This window comes from Monodelphis domestica, chromosome 1, assembly GCF_027887165.1.
Source record: "Monodelphis domestica isolate mMonDom1 chromosome 1, mMonDom1.pri, whole genome shotgun sequence".
In the NCBI taxonomy this organism is placed as follows: Eukaryota; Metazoa; Chordata; class Mammalia; order Didelphimorphia; family Didelphidae; genus Monodelphis; species Monodelphis domestica.
In genome coordinates, this window is record NC_077227.1 from 95,974,069 (window position 1) to 95,989,436 (window position 15,368).

At 30.2% G+C, this 15,368-nt stretch overlaps 1 protein-coding gene across 2 annotated transcripts in view; it reads left to right on the top strand.

The window, feature by feature from the left end:
* RAB11FIP2 (RAB11 family interacting protein 2) overlaps nucleotides 1–15,368 on the top strand; it is an 84,621-nt gene that overhangs the window by 64,184 nt on the left and 5,069 nt on the right. For both annotated transcript variants that reach the window (XR_008913095.1, XM_001377114.5), the window contains exon 5: nucleotides 4,642–4,687. Coding sequence is in view for 1 of the 2 variants with exons in the window: in XM_001377114.5 (XP_001377151.2) it covers nucleotides 4,642–4,687 (46 nt within the window). In the remaining variant the exon portion in view is untranslated. Of the gene's footprint in view, nucleotides 1–4,641; nucleotides 4,688–15,368 lie in introns of those variants that run through there.

The window sequence follows — 15,368 nt, forward strand, 5'->3', positions numbered from 1 at the left end:
ATGCCCTATTTGAGAATGGGAAAATAACTGATGGGAAAGAATGCTATAATTTTGATTCCAGGAGAAAGGCTTCAGATGAGAAACTTTAAATAAGAACATTAATTTAATGGCATTAATTAGGTTGAGCTGTTAATTGCAAATATTGCTTTATTAATGCCAACATTACTAAACTTCAGAGATATATGATCTAGATTATGATAAAAATGTGTAATCTTTAAAAGTACTTTACTCTACATAAACACTAAATGGTACACACTTAATAAAAGCTTAATAACCCTAAAACAGGAAATATATCCTAATAACCATTTTTTGGGTTTTATTTGTGTTCCAATTTTAGGGAATGTCTAGAAGACAATTTAATGCTATTTTGTTCTTATATATTTTTTATTAATTCCATAAAAGAATGACTTATTTGTTATATCTTATTTTTAACAAATTCATTCTCTTTATAATTGTAGTTTTTGACTGTTATTTTATATCTATGTATAAAGACTATGATTCATCTGACTTGCATAAAACAACTTATTTTTCTGTATTCATAAGTAGATCAACAATGCCAATTTAAGGACTCATTTTCTTTAAACCCTTACCTTCTTCCTTATACTCAAAACTTAAGTAATGGTTCCAAGGCAGAAGAGTGGTAAGGGCTAGGCAATGGGATTTAAGTGAGTTGCACAGGGTAACACAGTTAGGAAGTGTATGAGGCCAGAGTTGAACCTAGGACCTTCAGTCCCTAAGCCTGACTCTATCAACTGAGCTACCCAGCTGCTCCCGGAACATATAATATTTTAAAAAAGTCCTAAGGCAGTCTTTACAATCAAAATTTTAAATGTCAAATGTTTTTTTTAAACAGAAATTGGAAAAGTTTTGAATTATAAAGTAAAAAGTTCAACATCTTAGCTTGCTGAAGAATATGCTATTAATGTATTTGCAAAAGTCCTTTAGTACTTCAAAATTTAAATTTATTATCCTAAAATTCAGTCTACATTTGTATATTACCTCAGAATTTATTCTATATACCATTAAAATCATCATTTCTTTTAACCTGTCAGCAACTCAGTTGAGCAGTCAAATTGTATTATTGAATATCTTGTCTGACATGAGGACAGCAGGCCAAAGAGAAAGATATCACAAATTGGTGCCACACTTTGATAAATAGAGACATTTTATTTTTCAAGCTAATTCAATCCAGTTCAGTTAACTCATTTCCCCCCCTTAAGGACAGATCAAAAAAGGCAATCCATGAATGACTGAGTTCATCATGTGTTTGACACATCAGTGTGAGAATAAAAAGCAGACTATGAGGGAGGAGGGTTCCTGTCTTTACACTTTAGACAATACTCAATAAAAGAGGCTTCTCACTGAGATCTCCTTTATATAGTGAAAAGGGCAGAATGCCTCAGATCACTGTTACAAACAGGTATAATGGGAATTAACTAGGACTTGATTCACTAGATACCTTTTCCCTTCTAGTTGTTACCTTATTTGTAATATGATCATCCTGAAGTCTTATGTTTTTGAAGTGGTCATTGACTTTCATACTAGTTACACAATCCATAGGCTTAGATAGACTGAGCTCCCAATTTCTCACCATTTAAAATTATTTTCATATGTATCATATATATTAAATATATATTATATATATATTTTATAAATATATTCATTTCTAATATATTAAAAATATCTCAAAGGAACAAATTGTTTTTAAAAATTTTTAAAAAGATGTTGATATTGGTGGCTATGTTAAATGGTCAAGTAGATTGGGGAAAAAAGTGTAAGTACATTGAGTTTCAATTAAAATTGTTTCTTTTTCAGTCCTTCTGGATCTTTCTTGTTTTTACATTATCTACATTTTGCCCTGAAACATTCCTCTATGCTCTCTGCAAGAGACATCCTTTATAACAGTCAATTTTCTTAAAAGAAAAAGACAAAAAAAAATCAGTAGGACTAACCAATGCATTAAAAAATCTGACATATACAGTGTTGCATACTAGTGGAACCATAAACTTTTCAAAAGAGATTAGGGGTTGATGTCCTCTTATAAATCTGGGTGCAACCTTGCTTATGATTTCACAGTGTTGATTTTCTGTTTTGTGGTGGTTCTTTCCATTTTCATTGTAATTATTGCCAATATTTTTTTTTTTCTGGCTCTGCTTACTTCACTTTAAATCAGTTCATGTAAAGCCTTTCTATGCTTCTATATATTCAGCATAGTCATTGTTTTTGGCAGCATAAAAATATTTCATTACTTTCACATTACACAATTTCTTTAGTTATTCTCTCAATTGGTGAACACTTCCTTTTTTTCCAGTTCTTTGATAAAAGAAGTGCCGTTTCAAATATTTTGGTTAATAGAGAGCCTTTTCTTTTTGTCAGTAGCTTCCTTGGAATATATATCTAGCATTGTAATCTCTGGGTTAGATATTTTTAGCTACCTTATTTGCATAATTCCAAATTACTTTCTAGAATGGTTGTACTAAATTATAACTCTTCCAACAATGTATTAGTGTACTCGTCATTTGACAATTCCTACAACATTGATTACTTCCATCTTGATGTCATTTTTGCTAATTTACTGGGTATGATATAAAATCTTAGTTATTTTGATTCTCATTTCTGTTATTATTGATTTGGAGCTCTAATGAAATTAAAAATGTGAATTTTTAGTGATGCATTTATCATTTTTAGTGATATAAAACTTGCTATATTATTCAAGGAAGTTAACAAATATGTTGTATAAACCAACATGAACAACCCAATTAATTTGAGTGTATCACTCTTTAATGTATATAAATATACTATTTGCACCTAACACATAGCTGAGCACTAATACGGGAAAACTAGCCTGTTACATCATAGAGCCAAACTTAAGATTTTCATTTTTTGCCCCAAAAGATGATTTCTTATGTTTCTTATTCTCTCACTCATATCTTTCACCCTTTTCAAATAAATCTGAACAATATCAACATCACACGTTTGCTTTTGAATCCAAGGCCAATGCCTTAAATTTACTATAAGCATTACATTTTCTATTATCTTCTCTAGACTCCTTTGATTATCTGGTTTTTAGTTCACTTCTTGCACTTTTTCAAAAGATGTAACACCTTACCACTCTCCACCTTCCATTTCACAGTTACATTTTTTAGGCATCTTTTATAATTTTAAAATTTAATCCATATGTTAAATGTTGAATCTTAGATAATTTGTCTATATTTTTGTTATCCATCTTGAATTTTAATTGCATAGACAGAAGAGCATGTAAGTTATTTGCTAATATATTTGCTAATGCAACCTAGGCCAATAATAAAGCCATTCTAAACTCATTGTATTGTTTTGGAATTGCAATGACTCCTAGCCTAAGCCTGATAGAGATTCCTTATTATCTTCTGGGAGTTAATGCATATATTGGATAAAAAGTGTCATCATACTGTTATTGAGGCCAATAATAACAAAAGTAACTTTAGAATATAGTGGTCTTTCTTTTGGAATTATCATACCTTTACTGTATGTCATATACTTTTTAGAATGTGCTATATATAATAAGAGATGCTTTTAAAAACAACAAAAGTTTTTATAAGTTTATGTAGATTTAATATATCAACATTTGTCATGTAAATCTCCCAAAAGTTAAAAAAGTAAAATTCCTAATTCTTACAAGATTTTGATTCGAGCATGCTCTCAACCCATTCTGTTGAATTCAGTTATAGCAGTAGTTTTGCTTTTATATATTATAAATAATTATCAAATAAGAAATTTCCCTGGGATTCAATTGTTATGTTTAGTAGAAGATCCAGTAGTTTAAGTGCCCAAGGAAAATAATTGATATTTATAGAGTAGATGGCCATTTATCTCTGAAATAAACTTTTGTTCATAGTTTACTTCTTAAAGGACAAGGTTCATGGGGAAAAATTATTGCATTCAGAAAAAATCCTAATTTTTCTTTATTTTAGTCTGGATATTTAAATTTTAAGGCCAGTATTAAGAACTACTTATGCTTTTGGCTTCAGACACTTCCTAGCGGTATGATTTTGGGTATGTCACTTAACCCCAGATGCCTAGCCCTTACCTCTCTCTCTCCTACCTTGGAATTGATGCTCAGTACTGATTCTAAGACAGAAGGTAAGGGTTTAAAAAAATATTTATGCTGAGAAATGGTCCACACAACTTGGGATTGAATCTTAGCATAAGAGTGATATGTGGAATATTAATTTTGCTGAGACTTGTGAATTAGAGGATTTTTGCCTTATCATTCTTATATTTTTGAAGGCACATATTTACTTAATGCTTCAAAATTCAAAAAATATTCTGACATGTATTTTCTGATATTGAATCCTTGATATTAATGTTTAAAATATACATTTCATTCTTATAATAGCTTTGTAGTTAAAATCATTTGTACATTCATGTTTACTACTTGAGGAGCAATAAATTTGCCTTCATTTTCTGATGTATATATAAAAATACAAGGCTTACCTCCAAATTTTAAATTTTAAGAGAAATTTTGAGAATACTATCATTGTTTTCTATTAGTTACTACTTGGGATGTTATCGCAGAAATTACTTTGATATTGGCATTAAATAGTGTAATTTTGCATCTAATGTAGATAATTATTATTTCACATTTGTATTTTTTTCCCTTAGTTTTCATATGAAACCAACAAGCAGTGAAGATCTCAGGAAAATATTGGTGAGTAACTGCATTATAGATTTTATTTCTAAATGGGATGAAATGGAATAAATGGATTTATTATATAAACTCTTGAATTTTTCATTATTACCAGAGTTAATAACATTTAAAATAATGAGTACAAAAAATAGCCTACATATTTAAACAAGATGTGAGATTCATATCAGCTATAAAATTTTAGTAAACAATGTTAATTATTTTAAGAGTTTTAAATACATATTTCATTTGTTTTGAAATTGATTTAATGATAGATATTAAGGTCAACACACAGAGGTATGTGTGTTGTGGAGAATGTGGACATGACAGTTACAAAAATGTTTTTGATTATTGTAATATAGATAACATTGAATGAAGGATAGTGATTGAATACTTGAGTATCATATAGGAAAGGTATTGGATGACTTGCTTTCTATTAACTGAAGAAGGCAAATACATTTGCTATTGCTCTGATAGTAAAGATTTAAAAGGTCTTCAGCCTTTGTTTCCTTTTAAAGACTTTTATAATTAGCTGTATATTTAGTGCCAATGAATGCTTTTCTAGCTTTGAATATTAACATTTACTCAATTTATTTATTCTGGTTTTACTTCCTTTCTAAAGTAACCCCCTGAAATTCATTGTTAGGTCATTGTTTAAAATCGCATTTTAATTACAACCATTTTAGTACATGTTAAATAAGTGATGAGTGACTTTAGGAAAATTATGGACAAATTTAGCTTTAATCTTGGTGTAAAAGTTCTCCCTGACTAGCTGAAACTAGGACTGTAATCAAGTTTTGAAGTTAGTTTGTGTTTAATGTGTATGACTGAGTTGAATAGTACTAAGAGTTTTAAAAAGTTGTAGCATATCACAGTTTATATAATGAGATATGCTTATAAGATATGATGAATTAATTGGGGTTTATTTTATAGACTACTCAAAATATTTTCCTTTTAATTCCCCACTATTCACAAAGTATTATAGAAGCAGTATGACTTTGTACTATTTATGTAAATGAGTTACACATTTTGATGTTTTATAAAAACCCAAATTTCTATATATGATAGACTGATAGGAAATGTCAGAATATATAAAGTCAGCCTTTGATCAGATAGTAAACTGAATTCTGCCAGTTACTTAATCTCAAAAAAAAAAATAAAACATCAAAAAATTGACTTAACATGGTAGCTATTGTCTCTAAAGTAACCTTAATTACATTTTCTATGTGCTTATAAATGTACTTCCCCAAATCATGTAATTCATTACTGTAAAAGCATCTTTAGAATTCTTTAAAGAAATAAAACATGAAAATTGTTTTATTTAAAGGATTTAAAGGTGATAAAAGAATTCCTTGATGTGTGATTATTTTTCTTTGGAATACTAACTATCCTTAATGACAGTTAAAGGATTACTAGGTGTTGTTAATTTAATGCAAGATATAATTAAAGGAGAAAATGCTTCTTCATACTGGTTGTTTTTTGAGGAAAAAGTATTTGAAAAATTTTTATTTTGAAGATTATAAGATGTTTGAAGTAATTTACATTAAGTTCTCCAATAATAGCAATCCACCAGGTTATTTTTTTCCCTCTGGACATAGTGTTTTGTAATTAAGTTTGTATGTCTTATATTCTGGTGCCAACACCTGTCTCTGAAAGCACAGTGTTTAAACAGGAGCAGTAGCCAGTTGAAAGGGCAGTGTGAGCTCTTTAAGGCCTAATTAAGAACTGAAAGGGAGATGAAGGGAGTAGGACAAAAGATGTGAAAGTAGCTGAGATGATATTCCCAGAGCAAAGTTCCTCATTAGAACAATAATGAGATGATCAGAGAATGCCAAGCCTTCATCTTATCTCTCTCTCTCTCTCCTCTCTAGTTGCCTTGGATGTCAGTTAGTACCCCACCAATATTTGGTTACCAGGACAACCTTTCTTTAAATCTTTAGCTATTTTGAGTCCTTGTAATTTGCTTTTGTTTAAATTTAAGTATTGAAATAGATACACATTTCTTAGTTAAAAATGTAGAAATTTGCACATAAAGGAAAATTTAGATTATCTAGGAAACCAGAATTTGTATGTTAATATAAAAATTCTGAGAAGTTAACATTAATAATAGTTCCATTATTCTTTCACCCTATCCTCCAATCCTTGAAATATTCTTATTGTCTCCATGTGGGCATTTTATTGGTAGGATGGTGAAGGAGAATGGTTTGTATTGAATTTCAGTATAAGAAAACATCTTAAAAACATGTGTTATGTGGCATAAACCAGAAAACAATGTAAAACAATTAGGGATCTCATTGAATACTTGTTTTAGAGTTTTGCTAGATTATGTTTTTCCTAAATTCAACTCTTTTCCAAAAATAGTACATAAACTATTTTTAGGTAATGGTTAGAATTTTATATTAGAATTTTAGTTTTGCTTAATGATACTGTTAATATTGTTCTGTTTATAAACATTTATAACCCAACAGAGTGCTGTATTTCTATTTTATTCATAAGTGAATATTTTTTCATCTTTATAATAAATGAAAATTTTTTCCCATGCTGACTATCAGAAAGGCAATAGAAAAATCTTTTCTAAAGATAGTTTTATAGTTTAGTAATCTGGAATAAAATCTGGAACTAACATTCAACTGTGTTTTTAATTACTCTGTATTGTTTCCCAGAATATAGCTCATAATACATGTGTTCCTAAGATGTTTTCTTACTACAAAACTTCATGCAAAATATCTGGGGCAAAATATTCATGTAGACACAAGAAAGCCCCAAAGACTACTCAAAATTTATCTTCAGGAAGTATTGCCTATCTTTTTTGGATATGGTTTTACTTTCTGGAAGTCTGTCTATACTTCATATGCATTGGTTCTAAAGACTTATCAAGAAGTTTGAGAATAATCATATTTGAAGAAGTTAAATTTCCACATAGTAATATTTTTATCACTATTTTAAACTTTTCCTCATTCAAACAATTTTGAGATTATTACTTATTTCTATTTTCAGTGTCTCAAAGTCAGTTAAAAACAACTTTTCTTTATATATCATCAGTATTTTTGGAATTATTGCAAAGAAATTTTAACAATACATTATAAATATGGAAAACAGTCTACATATAAAACACATTTTGATTATTTGAGCAAAATTTTGATGGATGAATTCCATGATTTTTCAGAATTAGCAAGAATAAAGCCAAGTATTTCATAATGTATCTTGTGTAGATTCACTATTTAATCCACACACCTAATGATTTGTCACAGAATCATTGAAAGTCTCAGGTAATAATAAACATTTTAGTGGAACAGTGAAATCTTAGGGAATTTTATTACTTTTGTAAAACAAAACACAAATCATATTACCAGGAATCCTAGACTTGGAATGGAACTTAAACATCATCAAGAACAACTTCATTTAACATGAAGAAACAGATCCAGAGAGATTAATATTTTAGTATAAGTTATTCTAAGAAAAATGATCCATTTGAGGTTCAGAGTTTGAACTTCCATTTCTGAATAGTTTGTTAGGCACAATATAATATGCTTCTCTCTATGGGAATTGCTTAGAACAACTTATCTTACTTTCAAATTGCATTTGCTTCATTCTTTCCTTATTAAAATCATATCTTTAACAAAAAAACAACTCACAAAAACTAAGTGATTTTATTTAGACCTGAAATGTTTTTCCTAGATATATTTCATATGTATAGATAGATAAAACTATATTATTTGTTATAATATATATATCTGTATATATATATATATAGTTAAATATGTATGTAATATGTGGTTAGATATTTTCAAAAGACCATTCAGAAACTCATCTAATAATAAACGTTTAGGCTATGTACATCAACAGATTTCATTATTATACATTGATTGATAGCTACCAATACTTGGAATCAAACTAGTATATATATATATGTGTGTGTGTGTGTGTGTGTATAGATATATGTGTGTGTGTGTGTGTATACATATATACACATACATATATATGTCACATACTTATTATATATTCTTTAAAAGAAGGTTGGTTACAAGGATAAGAATAAAAAAAGTCAACTAGTTGTAACAATTTAGTCAGAATATTGACCTAGCAATGGATGGCACCCATAAACGATTTCATTTTAAATTTTAAAAAAAGTTTATAGTTAAAATTTTTATTATAAGAATACAGTATTTATTTAATTGACCTATTTGGGAAAAATTTATTTTTTCCATACTAAATAAGTGTTTGTTACATAAAATATAAGGCCTATTAGCTTACAATAAAAGAATCCTAGGGAAAAGGGGTATTTTGAATGTCAAACTCCAAAATTACAGTATTTTGCACACGAAAAACTAATACAGATGAGTTGGCCAACAAGCATTTGTTAAAAATCTGCTTTATACTAGAATCTATACCAAAGGAATAGAGGTACAAAGGAGGAAGCAATACTTAGAAAACGTTTAATTTCAAATGGGGAAAACTACACGTGTGTGCATGTATTTAAACATTGATAAATGTACACACACATATATACAGAATAAATAAAAGGAGTTAAATAACAAGTTAATTGGGGAAGGAGGGCAACAGCAGTTGCAGGATTGGGCTATGTAGAAGGTTTTACTTGAGCTGTATCTTGAAGGAATAGCAGTTTAGCAAGATGGAGGTGATGAATGTATGTATTCCCAATATGGAAGACAACCATTGTAAAGATAAGGAGAATACAGCATGTGCAAGCTCCAAAGAGAAAACCAGTTGGCTATATCACAGAATATGGGAGACAGAAGTAAGGCCACAAAGATAAATTAGGGGCAGGTTGTAGAGAGCTTTAAAATCCAAAAATATTTTATAGTTTAGCCTAGAGGCAATGAGTTAAAATGAGTTAAGTAAGATCTATACTTAAGGAAAATCACTTGGACAGCAATTTATAAGGTGAATGGGAGTGATGAGAGACTTGAGGGGGATCAATTTGGAGGCTAATAACATCAGATGAAGTGATAAGAACCTTTAGTGAAGGGGCAGCTCTAAGTGGAAAGAAGGAATCAGATTTTAGAGATATGGTGGAAGTAGGAAGATTTGGCAACTGATTAGATACATGGAATGAGGGAGAGTGAGAAGTTGAAGATGATGATGAAGATATAGTTAAGAACTTATGAGACTTGGAGTGCCTTTGACAAGAGTAAAGACGTTTGGAAAATGGAATGTTTTAGGGGAAAGATAAGCTCTGGTTTTTGTGCATCTTGAGTTTGAGCTTTCTCTGAGATATTAGTTTGAAATGTCCAGTAGGCCCTTGCTGGTGCAAGACTGAAAGTCAGGGAAGATGGTAAAGATGTGTCAGTTTCTGTATCTCTAGGTAAATGCAGAGCTGGATATGTATAGATCTTTATCTTGCTAAGATTTCTATGTGTGTGAATCACTGGCATGTCGAAAGTAGATGAGATCCTAGGATAGAACCTTGTTCTTCTTTTGCCAGTCGAATCCCCACATTTAGTTTTTTTCTGGGTCATATTTTTGACTGATTGCTTAGAAACTTGGAAATGTCACCTTTCCCATGACAACTCCTACTCTTGCTTTTTCTACTCTACCATTCTAATTTTTACACTGAATTCTCTGGTGCTGCCTTTGAGATTTAAAGACTTCAGCCTAAAAGTTAATTGTAAGCTCAGGTAGATTTCTATATATTTTATATGTTTCATAGTCATTCTAAATGAAATTTCCTATTCCATCTCTTCCTGCTGAGTTTTGTTAGTAATATGGTAATACACTGCAATGCCAGTAGCTTATACGTGTGTCTTACCATCCTGCTACTTTGTTTGAAGTTATTTTTCATTTAATTTCTAGTTGATTTGAGGGTCTCTAAGTAAACCATTTTCTCATATTATCTGCAAAAATCTATAATTTTATTTCTTCTTTGTGGTTGTTCCTTCAATTTTTTTGTTTTGTCTTATTGCTGTGAATTTATAACATTCAAATACTTGTGTCGATAATGGATATCCTTGCTTACCTTTGATTTTAACAAAAGACCTCCAGGTATCCCCATAACATGACTTAGTTTTAGGTAGTTATTAATGATCATATTTAAGAGAGGGTCAATTTATTCTTATGCTAGCTAGTGTTTTTAGCAGAAATTAGATACTAAATGTTATTAAAGGGGTTTTTTTGCTTCTCTTAACAAAATCATATGATTTTTTATTGTCTTTGATTTTGATATAGTTTGGTATATATGTGGATAGTGTTTCTAACTGATCCCAGACCCTGGTCTAATTCCAACATGGTTATAGTGTATGTATAATCTTTATGATATATTGCTGTAATCTTTTGGAATATTTAATATTTTTGTTATTGTTCATTGGGGATGTTGGGTTATAATTTCCTTTCTCTTTTGTCTGCCTAATTTAAATATCAATAGCATAATTATATCATAGAAGGGTATTAGTAAAACCATGTCTTTTCCTACTTTTCAAAAAGCATTTGTGGTATTAAAAATAATTGGTTTTTTTTGATGGTTGATAGAATTCTTTTATAAAATTAATCTAGATGAGCGGTTCTCAACTTCTCAATTTATAGCAATGAGAATCCATAATGCATATTACGTATTTACATTATGAATCATAACTGTAGCAAAATTACAGTTTTGAAGTAGCCACCAAAATAATTTTTTGGTTTGGGGTCACTGCAACATGAGGAACTGTATTGCGGGGTCATGGCATTAGAAAGGTTGAGAACAACTGATCTAGACTTTAGTCTTAACTATTTGGGGATTTATGACTTGTTCAGTTTTATTTTTCTAAGATGGAGTTATTTTAGTCCCCTATTTACTTTCTTTAAAAGTTTAATTAATTAAGAATATTTTTCCATAGTTACATGAATCATGTTTTTCCCCCACCCCACCACACCCTGTAGCCAGTGAACAATCCCACTGGGTTTTAAATGTCATTGATCAAGACCTATTTCCATATTATTAGTATTTGTACTAGTAGCCCCCTATTTCTTAATCTTTTAATGTGTACATTTTATTTAATTATAAATATTTATCCATTTCATGTAGATTGTTTCATTGGAATAAAATTGGGCAAAATAGTTTAAAATAACTATTTCTTCATTTATTAATCCACTTTTTTCATTTTTTGGATATGGCTTTTCTCTTTATTTTCAAAAATCAAATTAGCTAGCTTTTCTGTTTTGTTGTTTTTTCCAAAGCAAGAGAACTACTAGTTTCATATATTAATTAATTTTTTTTTTGCTTTCCATTTGGTTATTCTCTTTAATATTCAGAATTCTGTTTGGTGTGTTTATTTAGGATTTTGATGGTTTTCTAGTTGTTTTTTTCAATTGCATACCTAATTCAATGATTCCTCTCTTTTCTTGATGAACATATTTAGAGATCTAATTTTTCCTCTAAGGACTATTTTGACAGCATCCCAACATTTTGATACATTTTCTCATTATTGTCCTTATTTTTTAATGAAATTGTTTTTCCTATGATTTGCTTTGCTTTGTTTTTGGTTTTTTTTTTTGGACCTACATATTCTTTAGAGATAAGTCATTTGGCCTCTTTAACTTTTAGTCTTTCCAGTGGCCCCTAAATTGAATATAATTTTTATTGCATTGGGGTCATTAAAAAATAAACTTAGTTTTTCTGTATTTTTGTGAGATTTTTATGCTCTAAATATTCTATTAGTTTTTGTAAGGCCTTTAGTACTGCTGAGCATATGTATACTCCTTTTCTCATTCAGTAATTGCCACAGACTTCTTTTTTTTTTTTAATTATATTTTTCTAGGTCTGGAAGATGCACATAGAAGTCTTCCACATTAAAGATTTTTTTGCCTTATTTTTTTGTCACACATTTAACTTTTCCTTTAACTATTTAGGTGCATATATGTTTAGTATTCCTTTACGACTGTCTATACATTTCACCATAATTTAGTTTCTCTATCTTTTAATCAAGTCTTTTTCTTTTTTTTTCTTTTATTTCCATGTTATTCTTTTTGTTTGAATTTTATTTAGTCAATTTAGAACATTATTCCTTGGTTACAAGAATCTATTAGTAAGGTCTTTTTTCTTTTGCCTTCTTTCAGGTCATGACTGCTATGCTATCTTTTTTAGTGAAATTTAAACTTAATAGAGATTGTACTAGGCCATTTAACTTTATGAATCTTTTGGTTTCCAATGTATTTCTTATGAACTACATATTTTTAAGTCTGCTTTTCTAATCCATTCTCCTCTCCTATTCCTTTTTTGGGGGCAAGTTCATCTATTCATATTCACAGCTTTGAACTTCTATTACTTTCCTTTTAAACCCTTCTTTGAGATCCATCCTTGTCCCTAAAACCATTTTCACCTTTCCATTTTCCTTATTTCCCTCTTGAATTAAATTTATTTCCCTACCTAAATACATACATACATACATACATACATATATATATATATGTATATATATATATATATATTCTTCCCTCCTTTGACCAATTCACATGAAAATGAGGTTCAAGTGTCACTCCCTTCATCTGTTCTTTCATTTGTTTCTTTTTTAAGATCATCAAAACATTAAAACCACTACAAAAACCTCTTATGTGTCACCCTTTATGACCCTTGATCATAGTACTTATTTGATAAGTACCCTTATGATAGTTTCCTCATATTTGCCATTTTCTGAATCTCTTTACTCCTGAATTTAAAAATTTCTTCTCAGCTTTAGACTTTTAATCAGGAGTTCTTGGAAGTCATTTTGTTCATTAAAGGTCAACTTTTTTCTCCTAAATGATTTTACCCAATTTTTCCAGATAATTTATTAATGGCTAAACATCCATATCTTTTGCCTTTTGGAATATATTTTAAAATTTGTGTTCTTTTACATTGGTGGTTGCTAATTTTTTTGAGATTGTGGTTTCTTAGTAATGAAATTTTTTTATTTCAGGTTATTTATAATAATTTTTCTTTCAATTGGAAGCTCTGAATTATCTGATTCTAAGAGTTTTAATTTTAGAGATTGTTCCAGGAGATGACCAGTTCTATTTCTACTTAGCACCCTTTGGTTTTCATATATATATATATATATATAGGTAGTTTTATGATTTTTTAAAATATGATGTCTAGGCTCTTTTTTTTTTTCTTAAATAAGAGATACTTCTCCACCTCTAATCCCCTACTTTTTCCAGTTTTGACTTTGTGTCAGTGTTTTTTGTTGTCCCATGATGGCATTAATTTTTATTTGATCCATTCTGATTTTCAAGGAATGTGTTGTTTGGATAAGGCTTTATACTTCTTAAACTAAGCTGTTAATTCTCTTTCCAAATTATTCTTTTATAGTGCTCATTTCATTTACAATTTTTTGTCTATCACTTTGTTTTATTCATAAAAATAATTTTAAACTCTTAATATTTTTAAACTTTTGATTCTTTTCTCTCAGGAAATTCTAGCTGAACCATGTGCCCAAGTTGTGTTTTCTTTGCAACTTTGCTTGAAGATATTTTGGAATCATTCCCTACTATGTTTGTGTCGTAGGTGTTCCTGTAACCATTTTAACTCTTTGTGATGGAATTCTATTTCTCTTTACTCTTTCTTATAGCTTTACTTCATGAATTTGGACTTTGTGTTAAATTGCTCTCCTCATAGTCTGGAGTGAATGAGTAAAATCTCATCTTTTACCAGAAGCCTTTTATTCTTTAATACTGGTACTTTTACTTTGTTAATTATTTTCAATTTATCCAGCTTGAATATGAGTGGTAAAAAATAGTGAGGAGTCCAGTAGACATCTTAAATTAATTTGTCCAAAGCTCATCTTTCCTTCTAAACTTTCTCTACAATTTCAGTGTACTATTGAAGCAACTCCATTCAACCACTACCTTAGACTCAGTACCTAGATGTTATTTTCTCTTCCTTGCTATCTCTCTTCAAATTGTACTTCTCATTTCCAACAAATTGGATTATCTGTTGCCAAAACCTGTAGATTTCACCTTTGTTATATCTCTCAATTATATCTTCTTCCCACCTCTGATACTTCCACCACCCTGCTGCAATTCTTCATCTCATGCTTAAACTATTGCAGTAGCCCACTGGTTGGTCTGACTGCCGCATGTCTGTCCCCATCATCCATTCAACTGTCAGAGTGATTTTCCTTTGCATGGGTCAGACCATGTCACACACACACACACACACCTCCCCCTAATTAACTCTAGTGGCTCTCATTAACTTTTATGATCAAATGCAAAACCTCCTGTTTGGTGTTCAAAGCCCTTCCCAACCAAGGCCTCCCTCTCCCCTGCCATTCAATATTCCTGCAACTTATACTTCCCATCCCCCACATAGTCTTTGATCCAGAGATATTTGCCTCCTTGCTGCTGCTCAGTGAACATGACATTCCTTTTCTCTGCCATAGGCATTTTCTCTGACTCTCTCAAGCCTTGAATGCTCACCCTCCTCCTTTCTGCCTCCTGGCTTCCTTCAAATTCCATCTATTCTGCTTTCTACTGAAGCCTTTCCCAATCGTTCTTAGTTCTCATTCCTTCTCTCTTTTATTTCCTGTTCATTCTGAATGTTTGTTTGTTGTCTTCCTAATTAGATTGTGAGTCTCTCTGAGCAGGAACTGTCTTTTACTTTTCTTTGTATTCCCAGCTCTGAGCACAATGCCTAGTACATAATTGACAATTAATAAATGCTTATTGACTGACTGAATGACCACTTGTCAGTTTTGTTGTAAGTATTCCTTTTCTAGGATAGTTTGGGCTCATT